Here is a 27879-nt window from a genome sequence, read left to right on the forward strand (position 1 = left end):
CAGCCGGACCTCGTCGTCCCGCCTCTTATATACACCCCCCCGGTGATGTCATCAACATACCTCGGATGACCTCTGGGGGGCGGAGCGTGCAGGAGCACCACCTGCTGGTCGGAGCTGGGTTCCAGGGAGCCGATGGATGAACAAGCGGGATTCACCAGACGGGACCCTGAGGGGCCAAAGGTCAACCAGCAACCCCCCCTCCCCGCCCCCCAAAGAAAACCCCCACACAACTGAAGAGTTCTTACCGTTTATTTCTAGAGCAAACAGTTTCTTTACATCGCTGCAAATCTATCACATGGTTAACAAAAGCCTTCTGTACAGGTCATCATGGCAACACGGAGTCAAACATAAATACAGGGATGAAGATCACGTGACCAACATGCACCGTCATCGTCACGCCAGTCGCGTCAGGGGACGGGGGGGGGGGGGCACATGAACCAACAGGTGAGATCCTCAACTTAAATAACGATTTATGAAACGTTTAGCTCCGCCCACTCAGTCACGTGTCACCGGCGTTTGTTTGCCGCCCTGAAAAGCGACGGGATGATTTCCAGGAAGTTTGATTTTTTTCTCGCGTTCATTTCTTTGATTGGTCCCAGCTAGCATAAAACAGGTCGCTAGCAAAGCGTTAGCTTCCCTACGTTACGGGGCAGCTAGCTAGCGCTCACAAAGTGTTTTTTTTTTTTCTAATCTCGGTAGAAATGTCTCTGTTCCCGTGGGGTTTGTCGGTGTTGCTGCTCTTCTTTGTTTTCTCAGACATCAGCTGACCGGCGCTAATGCTAATGATACGTACTAACGGTAGCGGAACAGCCCGACGCCTTCCGTGCTAACGCGCGCTGCAAGTCGCATGCAAGCTGGCGTGCAAAAAAGATAAACCTGCTCACGTTTGGAAACTTTTGCAAAGCAGGTTGAAACGGCGTCGAAACGGCTGGTGGACGGGGGGGGAGAAGCTGGGGGGGGCCGGGGGTCAATACTGTATTTGCATACCGCAGTTCCTGCAGATTCACATTTTTTTGAGCCAGTGCTGTACATCCCTTCCCGTCTCCCAGCCTGGTATTTACAGAAGGTCACATGACCCCCCCCCAGAGGTCACGTGACCTTTAAGACGACATTCCATTTTCTCCACTCCAGCAGATTAAGAGCTGCGCCACAATTTGAAAGATTGTCAATTAAGGTTTTGGCAACTTGATTCCATGAAAGGGGCTCCAAATTAGAAGCGTGCTTAAAACGAGGGTCCGGTTGAGGCAGGGGCCCTCAGGGGCCCCCGGGACCTCAGAGGCCGCCGACCGGGTTAAAACGAAACTAAAAACGCTCCAGCGCTTTCCTGCTCTGTTCTGTTCCCTTCCTCTGGGACGCCTCGCCACGGACGAGCTGAAGGAGAAACGGGCGTCGTGGAGCGGAACCCCCCCCCCCCGGCTGGTCGAGAACCCCTCCAGTTACATTCACAAGTTTCCAAGTGGGCAGGAAGAACAAAAGCGTCGTGGATTTGATGCTGAAGAGGGGATGTGAAGGTGTGGGGGGGGGGGCCAGGACGCCGTCCGTCCATCGGTCGGTTAGCTGTGGGACGAGACATCGGATGAACTGCTGCTGTTGCTGTTGGTCGTCTGAGCGCGTTTGATGTAGAGATTCAGCAGCTTCATCTGAGGAAACAGGAAACACACTGTTTCACTGCGTAAACCTGGACTGTTTCATTGCATGTATCTGGACTGTTTCACTGTGTAAAACACAGTGAAACAGTCCCCAATCGTGGCTCTCAGGGGCCGATTGGGGGCACGGCCCTGCCGTCATGTGACCCGTCAGCATTTATGTAACTGAAGGTCACGAGGATTTAATTGAACAACCAGTTCAAACCCGATCAGAGAGAACACGGGAAGAAGATAAGGGTCAGCATCTGCTGGAGGTGTGTGTGTGTGTGTGTGTGTGTGTGTGTGTGTGTGTGTGTGTGTGTGTATACCTTGCTGCCTGTCAGCTGTGCCAGGTGAGGCTTGAGATCCTCTCCAATCACAGAGTAGATGGCGACCAGACAGAAGACGCTGGCCTTCCGGACGCTGCTCTCCGTGTTGTCATAGCCCTGAAGGGAGGGGGCGGAGTCAGGGCCACGCCCACACAGGTGCGCATGCACTTATTCTTTCAATTCACATACACACACTAGTACACCATACATACATATGCACACACGCACACACATTCGTGCTTGTATATACACACACACACACACACACACACACACACACACACTCATGCTGATACTGATACGCACGCTTGCACACACACACACACACACACACACACAAACACACACACATTTATACATACACACACAGACACACATTTATACATACACACACACACAAACAAGGTCGGCAGGGACAGGGGGCGGAGCCTCAGAGTACAGAGTGCATGCAAACATTTCCAGGGACAAATAAGGTAAATACGTCCAGCGGCCAAATAAGAACATTTTTAACAGCCAGTTTAATCCAGACTGGATTGAATCCAGTTCACCCTTTAATCCAGATCGGGTCTGAGCCACAGGACCAGGAACACAAAAAAGATGTAGTTTCTGATCACATGGGTTCAGACTGCGTCATCAGGATCTGGTTTGGATGCTGGAACAGATTTACTTCTTCCAATCTTTTGGGATCAAAATCCTGATGCAGGTTTACCCCCCGTTGCCCCCCCCACCCGGAGTGGCGCCCCCTACCTGCAGTAGTCCGGGGATGATGTCGGGCAGCAGCTGCAGCAGCGCGTCCTTGGCGATGCGTTCGATGACCTTGGTCTGCATCTTGATGGCGGCCAGATTGATGGGGTAGTCTGCCGTCTGCACGATGGGGCACAGCACCTTGATGCACTGCTCCGAGTGTATGGACCCCGCCAGTGTGGAGGCCGCCTCCTCTGCTGCCCGCACCACCTGGGGGTGGTGGGAGGGGAGAGAACGCCCGGATCACAACGGGTCAGGAGGACCAGCCCTGGACCGGGACCCGGCGCCGGTGTGCTCACCTCCTTGTGGGAGTCCTTGTGGGCCTCCAGTGTCTTCATGATGGTCAGCTCCGCGTAGTTCTTGAAGCGCGCCGGTTGGTTCCTCAGGATCTCCTTCAGGACGCGCAGGGCCAGGGCTCGGATGGTGTGCTGTGTGGAGGGGGGAGGGGGGCAATCAGCTGACACGCTCACATCCCATAACACCCCACCTGGACACGCGGGGGGGTCACGTACGTCCTTGTCGCCCAGCGTCTCCAGCAGCAGCAGCAGGACGGTCTTGAAGTGCTCGTCCCACACGGCCAGGTTGTCCTCACGCGTGATCTTCAGCAGCTCCACCAGCGCCCCCCGGCGCTCCTCCGAGCGCTCGTTGTGATTGGACAGCTCCTTCAGCAGGTCGGCCACCAGGTCCGAGTGGTCCTGACCAACTGGGGGGTGGGGGGTGGGGGGGGTTAGCATCACTAGCAAGAGGAGAGCTGCATGGCTAGCGGCTTGTGAGCGCTCCTCTATGCTAGCAGTTTTAGCTTCGCTCTCTTCCATCATTCAGGAAAATGTTTTTGTGTGAAAATCCAGAAATGTTTTGCTTCCTGACAACGCTTCATACGTTTCATGTGACCTCTAACCCTCAGGGACCTATTAAAATGGCTACACACATTACCTAATCGGGTCACAAAAGGGCCGTCTCATAAAAATGTTTAAAAAAAAAAAAAAAGTAACAGAATTTTTTTTTCACTGCATCAGATCTTTTTCACTACTTCAGAACTATCCATAAATATAAAGATTATTATATTACTTTTATTATTATACACGTTTATATGGAATTTGCCATTAGAACCTTGTTTTTCTTCCAATGGGAAAAACACAAAGTATGGAATATTTCCAAACGTTAGTGCACAGTTTAATACGTCTGATGAAGATATTAAAATTATTGGATGAAGGGAAAAACATGCTTTGCGGGTGTGTAACACAGACAGTGGGTCTGTGTCTGTGTTGTGGGGTGATAGTGAGAGCAGTGTCTTGCTGCAGACAATGAAGACCATGTTTCATTATAACACGTAAGCATTATTGTATATAGTAGTATATATCATGTACATATATAATATATAAGTATATGATATACATATATATGTGTATTCTTATAGTATATCAAAAATATGTGGTTATAATGGGGGTCAATTGGACCATTTTCGACCATTTTAGGTATTGTATGTACACAGTGAAAATCTGCTATTCTACACACTTCCAATGACAGGCATTAAGGAACGGCAGTGAAGAAGTGATTCTGCCGTTAGACATCACAAATGCCCCATGTTAGCATCTACGAGCAGCACTACGCCACCAGTTAGCGCTACAAGCAAGGTTAGTGACCTCAACCGGTGATGACGGGAACACAAACAGGAAGAGGAAGTGAGGAAGAGGAAGTGAGCTCGGTCGTCAGTCAGGGAGTCAGTCGGTAGCGGAGGAGAGGAATGTTTACCGGGAGCAAATGCCTTGGGGAGCGTCATCTTGTTTTCACCGCTTTCCTGACGCCGGCCTGTGAAGGGGGTGGAGGGGGGGGCAAGTGGGGAAAGGAGGTGAGGAACATGGAGGGGGGTGGAGGGTGCAGAGCAAAGGATGTGACACGACCGGGGTGAAAACACAACACAAACTCTGAGGTCCAGCTTTCATCACATTATGAAATAACGTCTGAACACACTGCAGTGAGCGGGTGGGCCAGCAGGGGGCACTGTAGTTAAAAAATAAAATAAAATAAAAAAACAGCTCCAAAGAGTTAAAACTCAGGAGCTATGCAGCCAATCCACACTCGAATCAATCAATCGATCGATCAGATCGGCGCTGGAGCATCACAGGAACAGGAGCTGCGTCGTCCTGTTGTCACGGCGACGGTTAAGGCGGAGTTTTAAGGCGGTTGGACCTCCCACGTGACCTTTGTCTGGTGACATGACGGATGGAGGACGGATGAGGAGGTTCTGATGATGTGTCCAACTAAAACAGTACCAACGGATACTAATGCTAACGGTTACGACCCGTTAGCATTAGCATCCTAGCAAGAGGGACATCTAAAGTGTGCGTGGGGGTGTGGGGTGTGGGGGCGTTGACTCACAGTCGCGGAACTGCTCCACATCGTCGTCGAACACCGCTTCCTTCAGGGCGCTCTTGTCGTAGGCACAGATGCTTTCGCCGTAGCCGTAGGGCGCGAACTCACGGCTACGCGGCCCGGAGAAGGAGCGTGGCGATGGCGTGTTGAGCAGGGACGTTTTGTTGTCCAGGGCGGTGCGCCCTCCTCCTTCCATCACGTCCAGCCCCAGACGGGCATCGGACCCGGGCGAGGACGCCACGCCTTCTCTTCCAGCCTGGAAGAACAGGAGGTTGGTTAGAGCCGTCAGCCGAGGGACTGAGAGCGCCGCCGTGAAGTCCCGCCCACTCACTGCGTCGTCCCTCTTGCCCTCCTGTTTGATTGGCTCGTTCAGGTCCTCCTGGCTGCGGTAGCTGAAGCTCTGGATGGCCTCGGTGACGCCGCGCAGCGAGCTGTAGATCTCCTCCGAGTTCATGTTCTCCGTGTCGTACTCCATCATGCTAACCACATACATAACAGCCGTTAGCATGTTAGCTTAGTATGTATTTACTTATTTTTTAAATTTTATTTTTTTGATTCCCGAAGAAAAATTAGTTAGTTGCACACTCCATTAGCATGTTAGCTTAGCATGTATTTACGAATTACAGCCGTTAGCATGTTAGCTTATCATGTGTTTATGAATTAACTGTTCAAAGCATGCAGTCTGGGTTGGGGGAAGGAGGCGTGGTTAAGGAAAGGGATGGGGGGGTGACTTCCTGGCTGGGGCAGCGCTGCTTCCTGTCTCTTTACCTGGGGGAGTACGCTCGACGGAGGACCCTTAGCGAGGGGGCGGCGGGGGTGGAGTGGGGCGGAGGAGGAGGAGGAGGGGCAGGGGTGTGCTTTGACAGTCCGTCGACACCCCAGCCCCACAACCGACTGAGGCCACGGCGCAGCAGGGGAGGGAGGGGGGGGGGGTGCACAGACGGGGGCAAAAGAGGGAAAGAGAGGAGGAGGATGGGAAAGACCACAGGGAGGGACAGGGGGTGGGGGTGGGGCGACAAGGTGCACAAAGAGAGAAAGAGAAAAAGAAAGCTCTGAGCTCAGAGGTTCAGGTTCAGAGAGCAGGACCCCACAACATCAGGTGGGGGGGTGAACCCCCACTTCCTGTTTCTGGGCTCCTGCCTTCAGAGAAACGATGAGCTGCTCAGATTTAAACTGATCAGTAGGGCTGAGACGACTAGCCCACTAGTCAGAATTAGTCGACTAGTCAGGATCAGTAACTAGTCAGGATTAGTCAACTAGTCAGGATTAGTCGATTAGTCAGGATTAGAAACTAGTCAGGATTAGTTGACTAGTCAGGATTAGTCAACTAGTCAGGGTTAGTCAACTAGTCAGGATTAGACGATCAGTCAGGATTAGTAATTAGTCGAGATTAGTAACTAGTCAGGATTAGACGATTAGTCAGGATTAGTTAATTAGGTGGTTAATTAGTTAACCACTTCCACCTGGTTCTGCGGGCTAACAGCGCTAACAGCGCTAATGGTGAAGGTGATGACATTTAGATCATCGGAGCACAATGATTGGCTGAACCGGAGCAGCTCTCACTGACACAGCCGTTAGTTCCGTTCACACCGAGCCACCCAGACGGGACATGAAGTGGGTTACCTGGGGGACAGCCCCCCATGGGAGCAGTTTGTGGGGGAGGTGAGGGGGCTGGTCCTGCTGGGGGGGTGGCGTTGTGGCGTCCGGCCGATGGTGTTGCTGGGGGACGCCTGGAGGGCACAGAGATAAAGATGAGTCCTGGTGTGTGACCCGGTCCACGTGGGGTCGACTCCCTCCTGGGGGGACGTTGGAGGTGCTAATTTCCCCCCACTCACCACACCGCTGCTGGTGTTGCTGCTGTTCTTCAGGTGGTTGTGCAGCAGCTTGGTGGCGCCGTCCTGGAAGGTCTTGGGCAGCGCCCCCAGCAGCATGGTGAACTCGGGGGTGTTGAGCTCGAACAGAGAGATCAGCACCACCTGCGCCGCCTGGAGGTACAGGTGAAAGTTAGGGTGGAGCCAACAGCGGCGCAAATCCGACAGCGGCGAGGATCCGACAGCGGCGCAGAGCTCAAGTGTTCTTTGAAGCCGTTTCAACAGAGGGGGGGAGGAGCTGGACGTACGAACGAACGCACCCTGATAAACGTTTGGACACCTGACCAATCAGAGGACTCCTTCAGGTCCAGACTAACACCAGCTCCTCGGCTCCGGTTCTGGTGGAACAGTGTTCAGCTCGGAGGTGTTAACACTTGAGGATTACCCAGCAGTCTGAGGGGCACAATCGGCACCTAACACGCAACCTGAAGGGGATGTCAGGTGACACCGTATGCAGTGTTCTTGTTTGCGGGGGTCCTTGACACAAATTTTTTTGACAGGGACGCACGGAGGTCAGACAGCTTTCGTCTCTGGGACGCTAGCTGTAACCCCTACACTTCATTCAACAAAAATATTCACCATTTTTCCATTTCTGCACTTAAATTTCGAACCCCGGAAACCACCATTATGTTTTGATCTTGCTCGAGTTTCTCGTCACGAGACTCACCTGCGTGATTCTGTCTTATTAAAATCGACTAAATGACAACACGACTTCTGTTTGTTTTACACGCTGCAGTGAAAGAGGAGTTAGTTAGATCCTCCAGAGCAAGAATAAGAGTCTTGTTGGGTTTGTCGAAGTGCTTTGAAATAAGGGTTGATTGATTATCACGATGCCTCTGAAGAAGATGCAAAAGTTGGAGAAAAACCAAGTGACAATGAGTGCTTTCTTGCATAACAAACAAAGAAACAGAGACAGATATTACTAAATGTGTGAGAGGGTTCTGTCAGCTTGGTGCAGTGTCCACAAGAAAAAAAAGGAATTAAAGACAAAGAAAACTATTGAGTGAAAAGCTAAAGTAGATAAACAAAAACCTGTATCACATCTTTATTTCTAAAACTTTTTTTTAAATGACTACCAGGCTTTAACATTTTAATAAAATATATGATTTTACTGTTTTTTTCTTTCTACTTAAACAGTTATGATGTTATTAATAGATTAAAATTAACAGTTTTGTTAATTTTTATATTGTAATATTGGCTAAACTCAATCCTTGTGTATGTTTCTACCGTATGTTCTGTGATTACTGTTGGGATGCATAAACGTCATGTTGGGATACACACATTTTCTCAAAGCACATCCAGGGATGCACTGCTTTCTGGAGGTAACATAAACTCTGTTTGGACTCTGGTAGGGGAAAAAAAAGCCGAAGCAACGGTTTGGTTGTTCTAATAGTTCCTGAAAGATAATCTAGAGTTGCCTTCTAACCCTCAGGGGTCGTTCTACCTCCACGGAGTGCTTCCTGGCTCAAAAACACCCAAAAGCACTTCCTTCTTGTGAGGGGAACTCAATCCGGGTCCAGGAAGTGCGATGCAGTGAGTGTCACGCATTAACGGCATGCAGGTGTGCAGTTTGTTGGTGAGTCGAGTTAGCAGGACGTGTCATCAAACAGTTAATCTAGGACGAGCATTTAGAGCCTGAAACACGCCGAATCACAGCAGCTGAAGCTCGATGCTAGCGGCGTCGCGGCCGACTCGTCGCTGCCGTGAGGGTTAGCGCTGGGCGGTTTGCGTGCTAGCGATGCGATTGGCTGTCGGGGGCGAGCTCTACCTGCTTACACCTTTCTTCCTGGTTGCCCTCGGCGGACAGCGAGGCGGCGGCGCTGGACCTGCCAGCTAGCTCCTCGCTCACCCAGCTATGGAGGGTCTGAGGCACAGGGGCAGGGGAGAACGGGGCGTTACGTCATGACACAGGTGGCCCGCCATCGCACACAGATGACACCACAACGAACACAAAGCGTCCTTCTCAAATCACTACAGCTCCTTTGGATGCTAAGGGGTGGGTTTCACTTTGAATAGGCAGACACAGGCGCCCAGGAGACACAGGTGACATATCACAAGCGGGGGAAGATAATGCCATGATGACCCCGGGTTGTCCACATGGAGGGCGACAGTCGCTGCTAAACATTAGCATCCAGGCTGCTAGTCTGGCAGGATTAGCCTGGCAGGGTTAACCTGGTGCTAGCTCTCTGTGTAGATCCTGGTTCTGAGTCTCCAGCAGGTCAGCTGGTGAGTGAAGCACCAATCAGAGCCTACCTTCCTGACGTCGGAGCTCTTGGGCTCGGTGGTCCAGGTGATGATGCGAGACACGGCCAAACGCGTCTCGCTGGAGTTGACGAAGTCGGTCGGGTCCATCTGCCGAGCCAGAGACTCGATGTACTTCAGGATGGCCACCTTCACCTGGAGAGAGCGACACTGAGCCACCGAACCCCCCCGATCCAGTCGGGTCCGGTTCTGGGTCTATGTTACCTTCAGGTTGGGCGTCTGCGTCTGATCCACGATGAACCTCATCAGGATGTTGAACTGCTGGTCGAACGGGAACGACTCTCTGAGGAAGACGAAGAGACGCCATTCCAGATCATTCCCCTCTCACCCTGACTCTGCTCCCTCTCCCCTCCCCCTCGTGGACCCGGTACCGAACCTGGTGATATCCAGCGCCTTCTGGACTTTGGCCTGGACCGACCCCAGCAGGTCGGCGCCCATCTTCTTCAGCAGCTGCGTGAGGAGCACGAACAGCCAGTCCTGCAGGTCCTCCCGGTGCACCGTGATGAAGTCCACCAGCGTCTCCAGGAACATGCTGAACACCTGGAGGGGCGGGGCAAACGTTAGCCGTACCGCTAATCACCGAGAGACGGCTCATGCTAGTGGTGAGAACACACTTACTCTCTGTTGTTAGATCCACAGCAAGGCAGAGCGGGGCGGAGCATGCAATGAGAGACAGCGGTTAGCGGCTAACGTTAGCGCCCGGACTGAGTTCTGGTGCCTCCCCGGTTTGGTTTACCTTGCTGTGGGGGTCGGCGAACATTCGGGTGAAGATCTCGCACAGCCTCTTTAGCTCCACGCGGCTGATGAAGGAAAGACGCGGCGGTGAAACAAACCTAACACTTCACTTCCTGTCGTTCCGTTAGAACCCCTACCTGAGGATCCTCTGGCTCTTCAGGAGGTTCTGGAGGCCCAGCAGGCCCTCCTTCCTCTCGGACCAGTTGGAGCTAGCACAGTGGTTGAGGATCTCAGCCACGTCTTCTGTCTGGCGCAGGTAGTGGGGGATCCCCCCGTTCCTGGAACCGTAGGAGCGCTCGGAGCAGGCGCTGGACGCGTCGCTGTTGGCGTCGTCGTCCGAATACATCCCCGGCGACTCGTAGCGCCGCCTCAGCGGCTTCCTCTGTGGGGAGGAAGACAGGCGTTAGCATGTCGCGCTAGCGGCGGCATGACACAGGTGTTAGCATTGGTAGCATCGTTAGCCATGCAGCTTTCTGCTCTGATGTGATTGATGGTCCCAAAACTATGAGGAAGAACTGCCGGGGAACCACAGACACACAGCTGGGATGCAGGGACATTCAGGGTGGAGTTAACCAATCAGACGATTTTGGAGGAGGGGTTAAGAGCTGGTAGGATGAGGCAAGCTGCTAGTGTGATGTTGGGAAGTGAACAGGGAAACTACCTTGTTCCTGGAGTCTCCTAACAGCTGAACAAACAACCAGAGGAAAGAGAGAGGGAGGATTTAAAGGGACAGTTCTCCACCTGTTGACATTTATATCAACTAATAAACACAAACATCCTTACGTTAACAGTAAACAGATCAATACGTCACTGATCACATTCATGGAAGTCCAAAGGTGTTTAAATCAATGGACTTTAAGAAAGTTTCTTGAAGAGGCTTCTTCAGTTCTGGTGGTGTCACCCCACCTTCAGAACTGAAGAAGCCTCTTGGATGAGAGGAGAAACGCCTTAAAGAAACGTTCTTCAAGTCCAGTGGATTTATTTAAATAGCTTTGGAGAACCATGAGAAGTTAAACACATTAATGGAAGGTTTGTTTCACCGCCTACTCGACTAAAAGTTTCCTCCAACCAGTTTGTTTGTTGGCAGGTTTACACAATGCAGAAGGACGGGGGAACGGAACGGGATTGGAGCCAACAAACACCCCGACTGGAGGTGAACACGTCGGATCATAGATTTGTTCATTTGATCCTCTAAACCAGGATGATGTGGAGGGCCACATTTGGCCCCCGGGCCTTGAGTTTGACACAGTTTAACACACGAAGCCTCACCAGCGCATCGGCCACCGCCGCCTCCACCTCGGTGCCGGTGTTCAGGACCCTCATGGCGTTGACCGACGCAGAGATCCTGGCCTGGTGGATCAAACCGTACCGGTCTGAAGAAGAAGGAGGAGGGAGAGGAAGGTGAGTGGCGTTCAGCAGAACGGGGGGCCGACTGTGACTCACCTGAAGGCACCTTGACTCACCTGAGTCAAGGTGCTTTTCTATGAGAGGTCAGTATGAGGTGAACCAATCAGAGAGGAGGAACGATCTGTCCAACCACCAAACAAACAACCAGGAGGTGAAGGCAAGCCAGAAAATGAAGCCATGAAGTTTCCCAGCAAAGTAAAAAACACCAACGTGAGCGGAGAGCTCACAAATTAAAACCACAGAGACACAAATTCACTAATTCACCAATAAAGAACCAGAACGATGAGCTGAGTCAGCAAAATAAACAAAAACTAGACCGTCAACGTAAACCGGTAACACTAGGGTGATGATGTCACGCCTGCTTCTGCATGCTGCAGAAACACAGGGGGTGGGGGATGGGAGGATGACTGCATGCTGGCCACTACTGGGGGGGGGGCAGGGCGGGGCATGCAGGTCACCTGACTGGCCGTGGGGGTCGGCTGTGGAGAGGGCGCTGGTGGAACGGGAGTGACGTCGGGAAGCTGCAGGGGACATCCAGACCCGGGTTAGTGACGGGTGCCACCGACCCCCCAGGGGGGATTCAGCTGCACCCGGTCCGGGGTGCGCGTGGCTCAAGACGTTTAGCAGGAAGTGACGCTGAGCCAACTTCCTCCAAACATGACGATATAAATACCCTTCACAGACAAATAATAGCTCACAGACACAACAGGAAGACGTTTGACAGGACAGGAGCGCCCCCTTCAGGACAGATCGGAAACTACAGTTTCATGCCACAGAGATTCTCGTTTCAACCAACCCACATCCAACCGGATCCAGAACCTCCAGAGGTCTCCAGAGGAGAGCCCTCCCACAGAGAGAGACAGAGCATGCACAGAGGAACTGACTGTAGAGCGCAGCCGCCCGCTAGCAGCTAGCGGCTAGCGGTACTCACCCAGAGGAGCAAAGCCCCGGGCGGGGCTGGTGTCGCGGCTGCTCTCGCGACTGGTGTCGCGGCTGCAGCCCTGACTCATGCTGGGGCGGGGGATGCGGCTCCTGGCTAGCGTGCGGTAGGGGAGAGCAGCAGGAAGAAGAGCTTTACCACACAGGACGGCTGTCAGGGCAACAAGTCAGGTGGGGAGGGTCAGTGGTGCAGTTGTTATGTTCAGACGAGACGCGACAGGCAGGCGGCGGCGTCACCTCGACACCGACAGCCGCCGCCACCGCCAGAACGGACAGGAGAGAGAGCAGCAGGAAGCGGATCAGATAAACATTCTGTTAGTACAGGTTAGGTCATGTGACACACAACTTCCTGTTAACGCAGGAAGAAGATGACATCACACCGAGGAACACAAGGAGCGCCGTCACTTCCTGTTTCAGCATCAAAAAAATCAACCAATCAGGTTCAACGACAGCATCCACACCCACACCCGCTGTGTGTTCAACCTGGTGACCGCCTGGGAATAAACATGTCCAAATCTAGAAATAAACGTGTGACAAAGCACCACAAGTAGAGACGATCAAAGCTCCAACCAGATTGATTGATCAGGTGATCAATATTCTGTGGTTGATTGGACTATGACACGTGTCAGTCATGCTTTTAATTTGGCGGAAACTGCCTCCTAGTGGCAGAAAACAGAACGACAACAACAACAACAGATCAATCCTGCACCTGTGCCTCATCTCAGATCAATAAAACTCTTCTTCTGGGCTCGTGTTCCTGTGGGGGGATTAGGGGTGGGGGGTCTTACCCAGGCCCAGCCGGCTGGGGCTGGTCTCGCGGCTGCAGCCTTGGCTCCGGGGGATCCGGCTGCGTTTGTCGGCCGTCGTCGCCGCCGCGCTGGAAGGCGTCGCCGTGGCCCGAGGGATCCGCCCGTAGCCCAGCAGCTTCCCCGGAGAGCTGGAGCGACTCCCGGCTGTGGGGGGGGGGCGGAGGTTAGAGGGTTAGGGCTCAAAGGTAAGGGGTCACATGTTGGACAGACGGGGGCACAGAAATGCGTGACGTCCCTCAGGGTCAGATTCATCGCTTCAGGAGGAGATGAAGGGAGGGAGGAACAAAACGAAGCCACGCCCACACGACACACCGCTGTGGGGGGGTGATGATGATGATGATGAAGGATAATAAAAATGAAGGAATGAAGGGGGGGGGCATGCTGCTCTAAAGGGGGACAAAGCTAAGCTAAGCTAAAGGGGTGCAAAGCGTTGCTAACGGGGACGAAACTGCTGATTGGATGAGGCTCAGGCCTTACCACTGATGGGATTGGCTGATCTGGATCCTGTGATGGAGGCGGTGGGGGACGGGGAGGGTGGAGGACAGTCAGAATGAGACAGAAGGGGTTATGCTCAGTGGAGTTACCCAGCATGCACTGAGGGCTGTGGACGTGTTAGCAGTGTTAAACACAGGAAACGTGTGTGTGTGTGTGAGTGTGTGTGTGTGTGTGTGTGTACATACGCTGGGACTGCGAGACGACTTTGGCACGACTCCGCCCACGACTGTCCACCAGGGAGGGGCTGGCCCCGCCCACACTGCCTGAGCTCTGCCTCCGGGTTCGAACCCGCCCTGGAGGGGGGAGAGGGGAGGGTTCATTCTACCTCAAATCCAGTTAAGTCCCGCCCACACAGAGAGGAGAAGGAGATGAAGACATGGAGGAGACGGGGGGGAGCCCCTGGAAACAACACGGTGAAAAAGCTCTGGGGGGAGGGTTGAAGAACCGAACAGGAAGCTAAATTTACGTCCCAGAGGTCACCTGATGGATGGGCGGAGCTTCTGTGACGTCACGCCTATGGCTTTAACGCTGTTTGCTAATAAGATGCTAAACGCGACGGATCATCAGAACAGTCCCTTGTCTCTCCACACGGGGGGGCCGCTCAGGAGGAGGATCTAAGACGCACGCCAGAGGCGGAGCTGATGGTTGTCACGGTGACACGAGGAGGTCCATGCAGACAGTCCATGCAGTTTCCACAGACGTTACGACCACTGGAGGGGGGGTACAGAGACGAGGGGGGGGCCATGATGAAGACAGGATGTGGGGGTAGAGCCGGGGACGGTTCCTCGTTTATACACACACACACACACACACACGCACACACACACACACATACGCTCTCGCGCTCACACACACACACCGAGTCTTACCGTCGGGTTTACCGGGGGGGCCGTCTGAAGGGCGTTAACGGGGGGGCGGGGCCGCAGTGAGGGGGAGGAGAGTATACAGGAAGTTAGTAGAAGCAGGAGAAGAACAGGAGTGTGTGTGTGGGGGGGAGGGGGCGGGGACAGAATGTAAAGCACTCCTGCTGGGGGCGTTGGTCTAGCGCTGACAGCTAGCCGTAGAGCTAGCTGGCTCCGCCCAGACGGCGGCGTTGAGTTTCCTGAGTGGGGGTGTGGTGGGGTGGATCACCTAGCGAGGCGTAGGATCCTGGGGGGAGGGCGGCCGCCGAGCTGAATGGCGAGGAGGCGGGACCAGTGGAGAGCCGTGACTTGGCGCTGGAGGCGGCGTTGACGTCGACGTCGCTGCGGGAACGCTGCAGCGAACCGGGCGTGGCCTGGAGGCGGGAGCTCGCCAGCTTACCTGCGGGGGGGGGCAGGACAGGAAGGCGTGTCACCCGTGACCTCACCCCTCCTCTGATGCATCACCTAGGCGACGGATGGGGCGGCGTGGGACTTACTCCTGGCGATGCTCCCTCCCATCACGTTCTTGGCGGACGACGGGCGGCTGAAACGCAAACAGATGTCTAATCAGAACGCGGCTTCACGGACCCCGCACGGCCCGACGTCCGGACTCACTTCAGGCTCTCCTGCGAGGAGGAGGAGGAGCGATCCGACTGGGGGAGGGACACCACGCTGTCAGAGCTCTTCAGGTGCGACTGCAGTGCCTTCTGATAGGTCGACTCCAGTGCCTGGAACAGATGCTCCGCCTCCCGGCTGTAGTGGCCGTGGAAGCCCCAGTAGCACCTGTGTGGGGGCAGGGGGGGTGAAGAGAAGCTAGACAGGTGAGGAGGAGGGGTCGCCTTGGCGACGGAGCAGTCGTGCCGACACCTACTTCCTAGCGATGGATCGGGCCTCGGAGTCGGCGTCGTGGATCCCCTTCCTGATGGTCTCCGTCAGGACCGCCACGTGTCTGGGGGGGTAAGGAAACATGGTGAGGCTCCTCTGGTGGTCCACAGCAATATGGCCCCCCCAGAGGGGCAACAGCGGCTTTTTAAAGCCTCTGTTGTCATGGTTACGGAGACGGGAGGAGTCGCCTCGTCGCCGGCGTTCATCAATTTAAAGAAGCTCATCAGCAGCGCGTCCAGGAAGACGCTGAAGCTTAAATGTCATCAAGATGACACGCACACACACACACACACACACACACACGCACACACACTCCTACCTCTCCAGTGTGTTCGTGTGCCACTCCTGTAACATGAGGTCCAGGAACTCGTAGCAGCGTCTGGAAAGGAGAAAATGAAGTAAGATAATAAAAATAATAATAACAATAATAATAAATCAATAATTTACAAAATGTCTTGGTTCAGAAAAAGTTTCTTAAAGTTGGAGAAAATTTATTTTAAGATTTACAAAATTTAAAAAAAATCCTCCATCACGAGGAGCGGAACCAGAGCGGCTCACAGTGAACTCATGACACCATCTAGAAGAGGAAGGTCATCTCACCGTCTGACGGCCACCGACTTGGAGGTGCAGTTACTGGTGATGATGGGGATGAGGCGGGGGTAGTGGGTGTGCTGCAGGGAGAGGAAGAGGAGGAGGAAGAGGAAGAGGAGGAACACCATCAGTGAAAGCCTCGAAGTCCTGACACCGTCGCTGGCGTCAGAGGGTATCACCACCTCGTGTGAACGCCTCGTACGCGAGGGCCCTCATGTAGAAGGTCGCCATGGCAACCCCTTGACCTACCCGGAGGATGAGGCGGATGGCGGCCATCCCGGACGTGGCCATGACCTTGGCGCTGTTGGGCACCAAGTTGAGTAGCGTAGGCATGAGGCTCTCGGCACCGTGGTCGAACTTGTTGCCCAGCATGGAGGACAGGTGTCTGTGGGGGGGGAGAAGAGTCATCAGGATGGGGGGGGGGTTGGGGGCATCCCTCCCCATCGTTCATCACACCGCCACTCTGCTCCGCCTCATCGCGGCGGCATTAACGTCTGGATGACGGATGCTCGCCGCCATCCGCTCACGGACGCGGAGAGAACTTATGTGAGTGCGTTGGTTTCCTGGCAACGGCTCATCAGTCAGTGACGTTAATTACCCCCCCAACACACACACACACGCACACACCCCACTGATCCAAAGCACTCCTACAGAGCTGCATCGATTAGCGACAAAGTACATCAAACATTGTCAAATGGAGATGTTTAAGTTATTGTAAATTATTTTAACCATCAGAAACTTTTTTTCCTAAAAGAGCTAAAGTAAAGCTAAATAAAATAAATCTGAATAAATAATAACAATAATAAAGTAAATATTAATAAGTATTAATAAATAAAAATTAATCATATTTTAAAAATAGTAATAAATAGTATTAGTAAATAGTAAATATTAATAAATAGCAACAATTAATAAATAAATAAAGATAAAACATTAGCATCGACACACCTTTTTGCACAAAAAGTGTGTTTCCTCATTCTCTGGTGGAGAACGGGTGTTCCTGCTGATGTTCTACTACTTAGAACTAAAGAACCCAAGAGGCTAGAAATAAATATTTGTTCCTGACGACAGAAGAGAGTCTAAACATTATTTGTTTATAGTCACAAAAAATTGAATATTATGTAGGATTTGAAAGATCAGTCAAAAAGCTCCAAAACGCTGCTAAAACTGTCCAGCAGTGAAGGAGTTAACGCGTGTTATCCTGAGGCGGGGCTGTGGGGCCCCGCCCCCTTGTGGGCGTGCCTTACCCCAGTGTGATGCAGGCCTCCCGGACCACCTGGGAGCGCAGGTCTTTGGCCGACAGCTTGAGCGGCGCCTCCAGGAGGCGCAGCTGCTGGGGGAAACCCTCGTACTCCGTGGCCCCCGCCAGCATGAGGGCCCGCACCTTCTTCAGCTGGAGGGGGAGGAGTCAGAGTGAGGATGGAGACAGGAACCTGAGGGCCACGTCCCTCTCTGCCCCCCCCAGACCTACCGCCACCACCCGGTGCTCCCAGTCGTGCTTGTCGTCACTCAGGACCTCCCTGACCTTCGTCAGCTGGTCCTCCAGCTCCCGGTTGGAGTAGATCTGCAGAGGAGATGCCGTCCCGTGAGCGCGTCACCCCCCCCATCACCACCACCACCAAATTCTGACCCTGCCCCACCCCCCCAGGTGGATCCGGTCCTACCTGCACTGACGGCACGTCCTCAAAGGCCTTGATGAAGTCCTCCTCGTCCACGGCGCCGGCCCCCGCTTCCTTCCCTGCAGAGGAGACGTTTTAGCTCCGGGTGGAGAGAACACACAGCCTTCATCGGACTCTTCCTCACCCGTAGACTTCGCAGAGGTGGCCGAGCTGGGTCTCCTCATGGAGTTCACCGCCGTCCTCCTGCCACCGGGGGGCGCTTTGGAGGACGAGGAGGAGGAGGACCGGCCCCCATCCACCGAGTCTTCATCCTCAAAGTTCTTATCTGAGGCGGAGGAACGGAAAAACTGGTTTAGAATGGGAGGAGCCGGTCAGCGTGAGGTCATCATGAGGTCATCACTCAGACACGCCCCCAGCCCCACGGATGGATGGATGGCCCCGCCCATCACCTACCTAAAGTAAACGCTTCAGGAGCGTTTGAAGACGTGCAGAAGCAGAACCGATTTAAAACTACCTCACAGTAGAAAGACACACACACACACACACACACACACACACACACACACACACACACACACACACACACACACACACACCTATTCATCAAGCAGATTGAACCACAAAAGCGACGACGGACAGAAAAGAGTTCTTACTGGAGCACAGCTTCTGGCACACCAGCCTCCTCAGCATCCTGTGTGTGTGTGTGTGTGTGTGTGTGTAAGTGAGATCAGGAACCATGTGAGGTCAGAGGTGACATCACAGGAGGCGTGGCCTAACAGGAACGCTCGGTGACAGATGTTCTTCCTGGAGTCATCATCCTCTCAGCTCGGGTGCTCTACCTCACGTGACCACTAGGTGTCACTGTAACCGTGGCGACGGGCTGGATGCTGAAGCTGCTCTGGTCAGACCCCCCCCATCCCACCACACCTTCACCCGGCCCCTCATTGCTGCCCCAGGTTACATCAGAACAGCTGACGACGGTTACGTCATGACGGACAACTCGTGCTGAGTCAGCAGCGCAGCCGCTAGCGGGGCAACGCTAGCCGTCATGCTACGACCTCCGCTAAGAATCTTCCTGTCGACCAGCAATACCATGTGACCTTCAGTGACCTCACAAACCTGTGAAATCCAGGCTACGCTAACGAGCTAGCATAACGACTGCTGCTACGCTAGCTGGTTAGCACTAGAAGACTGGACCTAAACTCATGACGATCCTCCGTCCATGAAGAGCTACATACACACACACACACACACACACACACACACACAAACAGCTCTATTCAGAGTCTTCTCCACACGGCAGCAGCAGCCAATAAGAACACAGACACACGCCCACACAACACACCCACTCACATGGAAGCATGCTAATCTGTGTGTGTGTGTGCGTGTGTGTGAGACATTGAAAACATTCCATCCTCAGCCTCCTGCTCATCCACTGATGTTGACACACACACACACACACAGACATACACACACACATATAATCCCTGCACATGGCTTCCAGCTTCCAGATCATATTAATCCTTTCTAGATGGCTTATGATGTGATGAAGAGGAGGTCGTCTTCATCAGCGGGTCATGTGACTGTGGGGGGGGGGTGAATCTCAGTAACACACATAGATCCCTGCTGCAGAACACTGGAAAAGACGGACGGCCCATCACATCCCATAATGCTAAAGTCTCAGGACCACACAACAGACACAGACTGGCCGTGTTTCCGTCAGCATGACGACAACATCTCTGACGGGAGACGAGCGTCGGGATGCGCTACGGGCTGAGAGGACACCGTTACCGTGACGACAGTAAACAAACAACGACTGCAGCAGAAACGTTACATAACTGTTTAGAGCTGCTGTTTGCCCTCCATCCCATAACGGACACACGATAATGTATGTTCAGCGTCACACGCGTGTGACCCCCCCACACACATACACACACGGAACTCTCCCCTCCCTCTCCTCCTCCTCTTCCTCACCTCCAGCTGTCATCCTGCAGTCGAGTCTGGAGCTCCGTCAGCCCTCAGCGGCGCTGCAGAAATGGCTGCTTTGTTTTGCTCCCCCCCCCCTCCCCTCCCTGTGTGATGGCTCCACCCCCCTGCCTCCAAAAGTAGATCTCACACATCACAAGGAGAAGAGATGGAGGAGGAGGAGGTAGAGGATGAAGAGGAACTGGCTATGCTTAACGCCTCACAGCAGCGGCTTCAAACCATGACTCAGCAAGAAGCCTCACCTGAGCCGGACGATGACATCATCATGTTCCCCGACCGCTGGACCTCATCGAACTTACTGAAGATCACGTTCAGCCTATCAGAGGACAGAGAGCAGACGGGTTAGGGCCACCAATCAGGAGCACCGTTCATCCATCAGATGGTCATGTGATCATACGAGTAGGGGTCAAAGGTCACCCCCATCATGCAGGCTGGACTGTTTGTTTCTTCTCGTGTTTTAAACATGAACCTGAACGTCCAGGTGAAGCTGAAGCGCGTTCGTTCACTCACCAGGGGGCGCAGTAGAGCACCAGACGCTCTCTTCTAACTCTGCTTCTAGCAGCAAACAGCTGTTTATCTGAGTAGCATCAAGAGCTAACAGCTGCGTCGAATAAGGAAATGACACTACAATAAATGGTTCGGGTTCATTTTTAGGTTTTTCGTCTATTAATTTGTTGTTAGCGTAAACGTAGCAATAATGAGGTCAAAACCTGGACCTAAAAAACTATATTATTGTTTTTATTATTATTAATGGGACAGAAAATGCATTAAATATGTGTGCTAGTGGCAGCCAATGTTGGCGTTTACGCTATCATTAGCAGCTAACTAGCCAGCTTCCTGTTCAGGCGACCGATGAAGAGGAGGAGGGGGAGGAGCCAGCTAGCTCCCGGTTTGCCTACCGTGATTGGGGGAGCCCCTTCTTGCTGAGATCCATCCTCACCCTCTCCCCCACGTGTCTGTAGATCTCCACCAAGCAGCTCATGGCCCCATCCCGCACCTGTGACATCATCATCATCATCATCATCACTTGTAAAGGGGTGTGTGAGGCAATGAAGGTAAGGCGTCTACCTGGCTGGTGGGGTCGCCCAGGAGGTTACAGATGTGGGGGACGATTTTACTGAGCGTCAGGCCCTGAGCGCCGTACCTGTAGGAGAAGAGGAAGAATGAGGAGGAGGATGGAGGTGGGCGGGGCAGGAGGAAGGTGGTGGGCGGAGCCTGCACTCACGTGTTCAGGGTGGCGATGAGGCAAAGGCACACCCCCTCTCTGGTCCGGTTGTTCTTGTGCTTGAAGCCCCCCAGCATCCGGTCCCACACGTACTGCAGGAACACCACAGGAGTGTGTGTGTGTGTGGTGTGTGTGTGTGTGGTGTGTGTGTGTGTGTGTGTACGTGTGTGTACCTGCGGCGTGGCAGACTGCTCCATGATCTTCAGCAGCAGTGATTGGTCCTGGTCTCTCACTTGGTCCTTGGAGTCTCCCAATCGATCGATCAGGCTAGGCAGAACTGAGGGGCGGAGCCACAAAGAACAAAGAGGCGGGGCTTATCACCTCTACCTTCTCACTATTCGTTCGTCACTCTCTCCTGAGTTCAAGCTCACCTGTGCCCACGTGGGCCCGGAACCGCTCCTGGAGCCGAGTCACGACGGCCGACATGAGGTCCAATCCCAGCAGCGCCACCTGGTGGAGACACAGGATGACACGCCCACTTCAGACGTAGCGATCATTCAGACCAATCAACCAACGGTAGTCATGACGACAGAAACAGACATGCTAGCTCAGCAATCTGCAGCTGGGGGTCAGAGAGCGGCGGGGGGTTGGGGGTCGGGGGTCACAGCTGAGGGTCGAGTCCCGACATGCTGCCCACTCACTCAGCTCCAATCCGACCACACAGTGACTCAGCACCGCTCAGCGCCACCGGCATGATGGCAACTGGACCAGGAATGTAGAGTAAACAGTCATTATGGAAACACACACACACACACACGAGGCTGTTCCAGTTGATGTCCTCCAGAGAACACACTTCACGCTCGACTGACTGCAAAGAACACACCAGCATGAGCGTCCTGCACACACACCATCCAGATCCTGATCCAGATCCTGATCCAGATCCTGATCCAGATCCACCACCACTCACATAAACTCCATAGACTCACTGCTAACATTTGTTAGCGTGAATGCTACAACAGATTAAAGATTAAAGACCAGATGGAGAGGAGCTGCTCCTCATGTCAGCAGAGACATGATTGAGTTCTACACGTGTCCTAGACGTGTTCTAGACGTGTTCTGGACGTGTTCTGGACGTGTTCCACCAGTCAGTTTGGCTCTAACGTGCTCCAGACACACAGAGGGTTCCTAAAAATTTTCTGAAAATGAAACAGGAGAAACACCAACGGTGTCCCTGAATGCAGCACAGGGGTGAGGAACGACACTCAGATCACAGCCGTCAGCTCCACCTGACAGGAGTCAATAAATACTGGGTATCTGCACAGGACATGATGAAGAGGAGGAAGAGGAGGTTCATGTAAACCCTGGTTTATCCAGACGATGATAAATGTTCAGTGTTTGTCCCGTCACCCGCCCGCTAACATCACTGGGGTGTGGAACACACACACACAGAGACACACACACACAGACACAGAGGTGGTAAACACTGACGGAGGGAACTGAATCAGCTGAGGCCCGCAGCGTTCTGGTTGTTTATTTTCAAACTGTTCTGGGACCAGCGTGTCCCAGCGGAGGCGTGTGTGTGTGTGTGTGTGTGTGTGTCTGAAACCACGGGACGGGGGTCACGGCTCTGAGGTGTGATCCTGGCCTGGGGCGAGGACTACAAACACACAGCTCTGAGGACAGCAGCAGCAGAGTCAGTCACACACACACACACACACACACACACACACACACACACACACACACACACACCCACACCCACACCCACACAGAGGCGGGGCTCCATCCGGATTCACTTCATTCATGTTTACCGATGGCTTTAGGTCGACATAAAGCAGCATCAGCATCGTTTGGTCCTCCTCGTTTCTCCTGATGGGGCATCAGGTTTCATCGAACTCAAGGCCCGGGGGCCAAATGTGGCCCTCCACATCATTTTATGTGGCCCGCGAGAACATTAAAAGTCAGAGTGTCTAAAAATAAATAGGTTAAAAGTGTGCTGTGAGCAAAACTACATTTCCCAGAGTGCAGTAATTCAGCCCATTTTAACTCTGACAAAAACGTTGTGAACAAAGTTAATGTCCTAACTTTTGTTTAATGTTATTTTTCTTTATTCATTGATAATTTGATCCTTGATCGATGGAGTTCTGTGGGTTTAATAACCTGACAGATTAAAAGGATTTATTTTATAACATGTTTTTTCTGTAAGTGTTAACTGACTTTACACATTCAAGTTACAAACATTAAATAAATTCAGTTATTTAACATGAAGGAGTAGTTACATTTATGTTACTTTACATTGAGTTACAATTAGTTACATCTGGCCCTTTGAGGACAGCCGTTATACTGATGATGTTGCCGTTGGTGACGATGAGTTTAACCCTTCCTTATCTAAAGGCTCTGCCTCAATCACAGGTGTCTGGATCAAAAAGTGCCCTTATTATGCTAGCTTTGTTTGGCGAATAGCCGTCATGTGATCAGGTCCGACAAGAACATTCTGTGCAGACCGCTAACATCTCCTCACCAGACCAGACCAGACAGACTGAACCACTGGTTCTGCTGTCACCGGGTTCAGGCCTGCCGCTGGCAGGGAAAGTATTTGTCCTGGTTCTGGCTGTGTGTGACGAGTCTTTAATAATTGAGTCACATGTTTATGGTTAACCACAGAGAGAAACAACCAACATTCAGAGGACAACAAGATAACAACACTGTCACATGGCCTCAGTCAGGAGCTCTGCTCTGATTGGATGCCTCAGACTCCTGGCTGGTTGGTCAACAGGCCTCCAGGTGTGAGCACACCCTCAACGTGACCTCACACACCTGGTGGAGGGGGAGAGGAAGACATCCTGCCCTTCATCCCTCACCGATGGCAGCAGCGTATCGGAGTCCCAACGGAGTCATATGACACTAATCAGAGGTTTTATTCAGTCTGATCAATAAATCTATCGCACTCACAAGTGGACCCGGATCAATACATTCCACGTGATGACCCTGATGAGATTACAGCTGGACAGAAAAACCAGTCCAAACGACAGAAAATAGGGTCATCCTTGATAAGGTGTCATCTCTAAATAGACCAGGTAGGCCTCGGGGGGGGGGGGTGTCTCTCTCCTCCTTCCTCTCATTCATTATCTATGGAAGGAAAGCTTCCATAGATTCTGGGTGGAGCTAGCGCGGCACCTTCTTTAAACAGTCGCTCTGCTCCAGCGCCGTCTGAGCGGAGCTCCATTTAAGGCGTCTGAACGCATCACCGTCTGTCCACTGAATACTTTCCACATGAGTCGCCGGCGATCAGCGGTGCTCCAAGGCCACTGATCGCCGTCTGAGCGAGTAACAGGAAGCCATTTGACATAGGAGGAAAAGAGCGGAGGAAGCTCCGCCCACCTCCGTGTGATATGTTGGCGGCTCGGTTCAGGCCCAGACACGACGACGGAGACCCGTCCCAACACGCAGCCTCAGCTCCAGCGAACCGGCGCCATCAGTCACGGAGGTACGCTCCAGATCCAGAACCGATAACATCCTGTCTGCTCTAACCCGGAAAGATCAACCACCAGGAGAACCAGAACCAAGACCAGTACCAGAACTAGAACCAGAACCAGGACAGGATCAGAACCAAGTCCAGAACCAGCAGCACAACCAGAACCAGGACCAGAAGCAGAATCAGGACCAGAACCGGAACCAGAACCAGGACCAGAACCAGCTAGCCGTTAGCACAGAGGGACCAACTAGATGCTGGTTCCTCTGTGCAGCTAGCCGTTAGCCATTAGCTGGATGCTGGGCGGTACCTTGAAGTTGCTGGAATTGACCCAGGAGCTGGCGATGCCGTCCACCAGCCGGTCAAGCGCCGTCTGGTCCTGCTCCAGGTCGGGGGACTTGTCCTTGTCCAGGATGAAGTCGATGACCTCCGGCCCCCCCTGCAGCCGCCGGCCCATGTCCTTCTGCAACACCTGGGCCAGGCAGCTCTCCATGCTGGGCTCCATCATCCCGGCCCCCCCTTGGACTATATCAGGCTGCTGCTAGCGATCCTCCGCTGGGGGGTGACGGCTGAACAAAGGAGCCCCGGTGGATGAGCGTGAGCCGGGGGGGGGGCCCAGAATAACGTTTGAAACACCGACTGCTGGTATTTTTACCCCTGAGCACAGGCCTGCTCTTTGTGTGCTGCGCTAGCTGCTAGCCAGCTAGCGGCCGTGCCCTGAGGTTGATGGAGGGGGGGGGGCTCGGGGAATGGCAGCAATGTAGCATGTGTGTCTGGGCAGCAGCTGGGGAAAGTTCACCACCCGCCCCCTCCCTGCCCTTCTCCTTCTTCTTCTCTGGGGGGCGTCTGAGCCAAACCGCGACAGCAGGGGCAGAAGAAGTGGTGTTGACGCGCAGCAGCTAGGCAGCAAATGGGGAGCGATGTGGGGGGTGCAGCTCAGAGCTCCACGTCGTGTCCCGGGATCGGCCCTGGGGAGTCCTAAAACACAAGAACATTTCATGGTGTTAGCATCGATTCCTGCAGGAATGACTCAGATGTCTGACCTGAAAACAAGGGGGGGGGGGGCAGCTGATTGTTAGCTAGCCAGACGCTACATGCTAAATGTTTCTATGTGCCTGAACACGTTGGCAAGGCAACAAAAAATACACCATATTTAGGACAGCTCACCCCAAATATCACAACCAAACATTCAGAGTTCAGGGTCAGTTAATGCTTCCAGGCAGAAACCTGACCCAAAAACATTGGTTCCTACATCATTTAGTTCCTACAGGAGGACGACCATGTCAGTAATGAATAAATGTGAACTAACAGCAGGTGGTGACAGAGTTTTCTTACAGGTAGTCTATCGTCTACACTGTTGCTCTTTCAACCTGACCTAAATTGTCTTCAGTCTCCACGTTGGTGAACGTCTCCATGAACAGAAATGCATTGTGGGTTCGTTTCCCAAGCAGACATTCACAGAGATGAAGAGAAAAGGAGGAAACGCTGCAGATGACACCAACAGGAAAGACCAAACGACCACAGGAAGTGACATCAGAGCAGACTGTTCACTGAGTCTGTGATCTGCTGAGTCATGTTAACGTGACATGAAGTTTGAATCTACGGAGTGTTAATGTTACGCTGCTCGGAGGGGCTTGTGGCAGAAAAGGGAACTACAGGCGGCGCGCTGCTGTTCGCATCGACGCATGTTCACAAGTCAGATGCTTGTACCTTGAGGACTTCCTGTATTTGGTTCATGTCGGATCTTAGCATGAGAGGCACGTTAACTATGCTAGCTTTTGTTTGCTTGTGTGTGGAAATAAAGTTGTTCCTGCAGGAATTTGCTGACAGAGCCATTTGCGGGTGAACTTCAGTCAACACAAAACATTTTTACACAGGCGTCTGATTAATCATCAAACTCGTAGCCCCCACAGCTCCACCAGCGGAGGCCAGCCTGTCTTCAGGAACCAGTCTGGGGTGGAAGAACCTGCCTGGCTGGACACGACCTTCAGATGACCTCTGAACGACAGCCAATTCCTGCGTGTTGTGGAAATAAAAACTCTCACTCGTCACATGGACGTCTGCCATCAGCCCGTCCAAATACTTTTGTCCACTGCTGACCTGAGCCTGAGTGGAACCCCACCCCAACCCAAACAAACACCCCCCCATCTCTGACAGCTTTCAACTTGACAAACCACCGCTGTCATGGAGAACAACAGGAAGTCACCGCTGCGTGTGTTTTCAAACAGCCGGATCAAAATGCTGACTCACGCTCGGCGCTGGAAACGACCCCGGGCTTCCTGTGTGTCGGATAATCTGGAGAGAAACGCTCAAACAATCCTACAGACCTTTGTTCTGGAAACAGAACATCAGGCCTGTAAACAGAGGGGCGTGTTGGCGGCAGATCTCAACAGCAACGTCATGCAAACAATAAATAATGTCTTTTATTTGTCTAATCGACCAACGGCTGATAAATGTACTCAAGTTTTAGTTTAAGACAGAAAAGTCGAACTCCGACCGTTCTATGCCTGTATGTTAATAAGTTACTATTCAACAATATCTCCACAACAGGGCAGCGAAGAGTCGCGAGACTCCGAAGGAGAGAAGGTTGCGATGTCATCAGCGCTGCGATGACGTTCAATTCCTACTGATAAATACGTCACAAGTTGGTTGACGTTTCCGGAATTGTTTCGGAAACATTTGTCACGTGTCGTCTGGTTTACAGTTACACCGCCCCTTGTGGTTCTACGTGGTACTGCCCATCTCTATAAGTTTAACACTTCAAGAACAAATAGGGGAAAAAACTAACCTCTGTATCCATATTTAAACCCATTCATAAGCCTGACAGAAGGTTTACACAGAACAACAAACAAAAGAACAAATCAGTGGGAGCTGACTGATGATATATTGATAAAGTAGAATAGGGACTAATAAAGGGTCAATCTATCTAATAAAAGCTGAGCTGCTGATGCAGCATCCTATATCTTAAGCTGCTTTAGTGCGTTTCAGACATAATTAATGAGGTTTAATATTATTTTGAGGTTCTTTAAAGTGTTAAACTCATCACTAATGTTGTTTGTTGGTTATTTTTTGTCTTTGTCGGGCCGGACTCACCTTCCTCTCTCCCTCGTCTTCACACACTCAGCTTTGACGTGTTTTGTTGCTGTTAGCTTAGCTGTTAGCACCGATAGCTTCCCCTCACGGCTACCCTCATCTGAACGGCGGCGGAGGACGTTGTGTGTACGATTCCCGTCAGAAACAGGGGGCTAACCCCCCCCCCCCCCCGGTAAAGCTCGGTGGGTGGGTGTGAGGGATGGGGGGGGGGGACACAAGCTAACGCTAGCCTCTAGCGGCTAGCCTCCAGCGGCGCCCTTCCTTTCAATGAAACGTCAGTTCGCGGCACAAAGAGGAGAAACTGCGGGCAGGAGGACCACCGCCCCCGCGGGGGGGTACTCACCATATCCTGCGTGGGACGCCGCTCCGGCGTGGACCTGCGGCGGGGAGTTTTTCACGGGGAAACAGGCCCGAAACGTCCCGTCTTTCTCTTTCTCTTAACACTCTCCACCCGGAATTCTGCCTGCAGGACAAGAATGGGATCGTCGTGCGCATGCGCAGTGGATCCAGGGATGATGTTGGCACTTGGAAAACTGTCGCATGGCAATGAAAAAAAACATGTCGGCGCGTCACGTGAGCT

General features: G+C 52.8%; 1 protein-coding gene across 20 annotated transcripts; it reads right to left on the bottom strand.

The window, feature by feature from the left end:
• Window positions 1-231: 231 nt before the first annotated feature.
• On the bottom strand, window positions 232-27827 carry clasp1a (cytoplasmic linker associated protein 1a). Of its 20 annotated transcripts, none has more exons than XM_068329792.1 (40): window positions 27643-27826; window positions 24517-25184; window positions 21166-21244; window positions 20968-21071; window positions 20795-20886; window positions 20638-20713; window positions 20469-20566; window positions 19812-19885; window positions 17768-17908; window positions 17629-17702; window positions 17436-17528; window positions 17212-17357; window positions 16217-16352; window positions 15977-16047; window positions 15696-15755; window positions 15363-15440; window positions 15107-15274; window positions 14989-15035; window positions 14721-14891; window positions 13775-13882; window positions 13074-13238; window positions 12278-12382; window positions 11209-11312; window positions 10601-10624; window positions 10077-10321; window positions 9941-10004; window positions 9581-9744; window positions 9409-9487; window positions 9196-9339; window positions 8711-8806; window positions 6907-7056; window positions 6695-6801; window positions 5403-5550; window positions 5078-5327; window positions 4451-4507; window positions 3211-3401; window positions 2998-3126; window positions 2702-2908; window positions 1955-2071; window positions 232-1640 (listed from the first exon to the last, which is right to left on the bottom strand). In XM_068329792.1, exons 2-40 carry the CDS (start codon window positions 24712-24714, stop codon window positions 1554-1556), a joined length of 4647 nt encoding a protein of 1548 aa, XP_068185893.1. In that variant the 5' UTR covers window positions 24715-25184; window positions 27643-27826; the 3' UTR covers window positions 232-1553. The 20 variants fall into 20 exon arrangements, with proteins under 20 accessions (XP_068185893.1, XP_068185889.1, XP_068185891.1 ...); XM_068329788.1 differs by having other exon boundaries at window positions 12278-12436; XM_068329790.1 differs by lacking the exon at window positions 27643-27826 and adding an exon at window positions 27300-27454 and having other exon boundaries at window positions 12278-12436.
• Between the last annotated feature and the right edge of the window lie 52 nt (window positions 27828-27879).

This window comes from Antennarius striatus, chromosome 12, assembly GCF_040054535.1.
Source record: "Antennarius striatus isolate MH-2024 chromosome 12, ASM4005453v1, whole genome shotgun sequence".
In the NCBI taxonomy this organism is placed as follows: Eukaryota; Metazoa; Chordata; class Actinopteri; order Lophiiformes; family Antennariidae; genus Antennarius; species Antennarius striatus.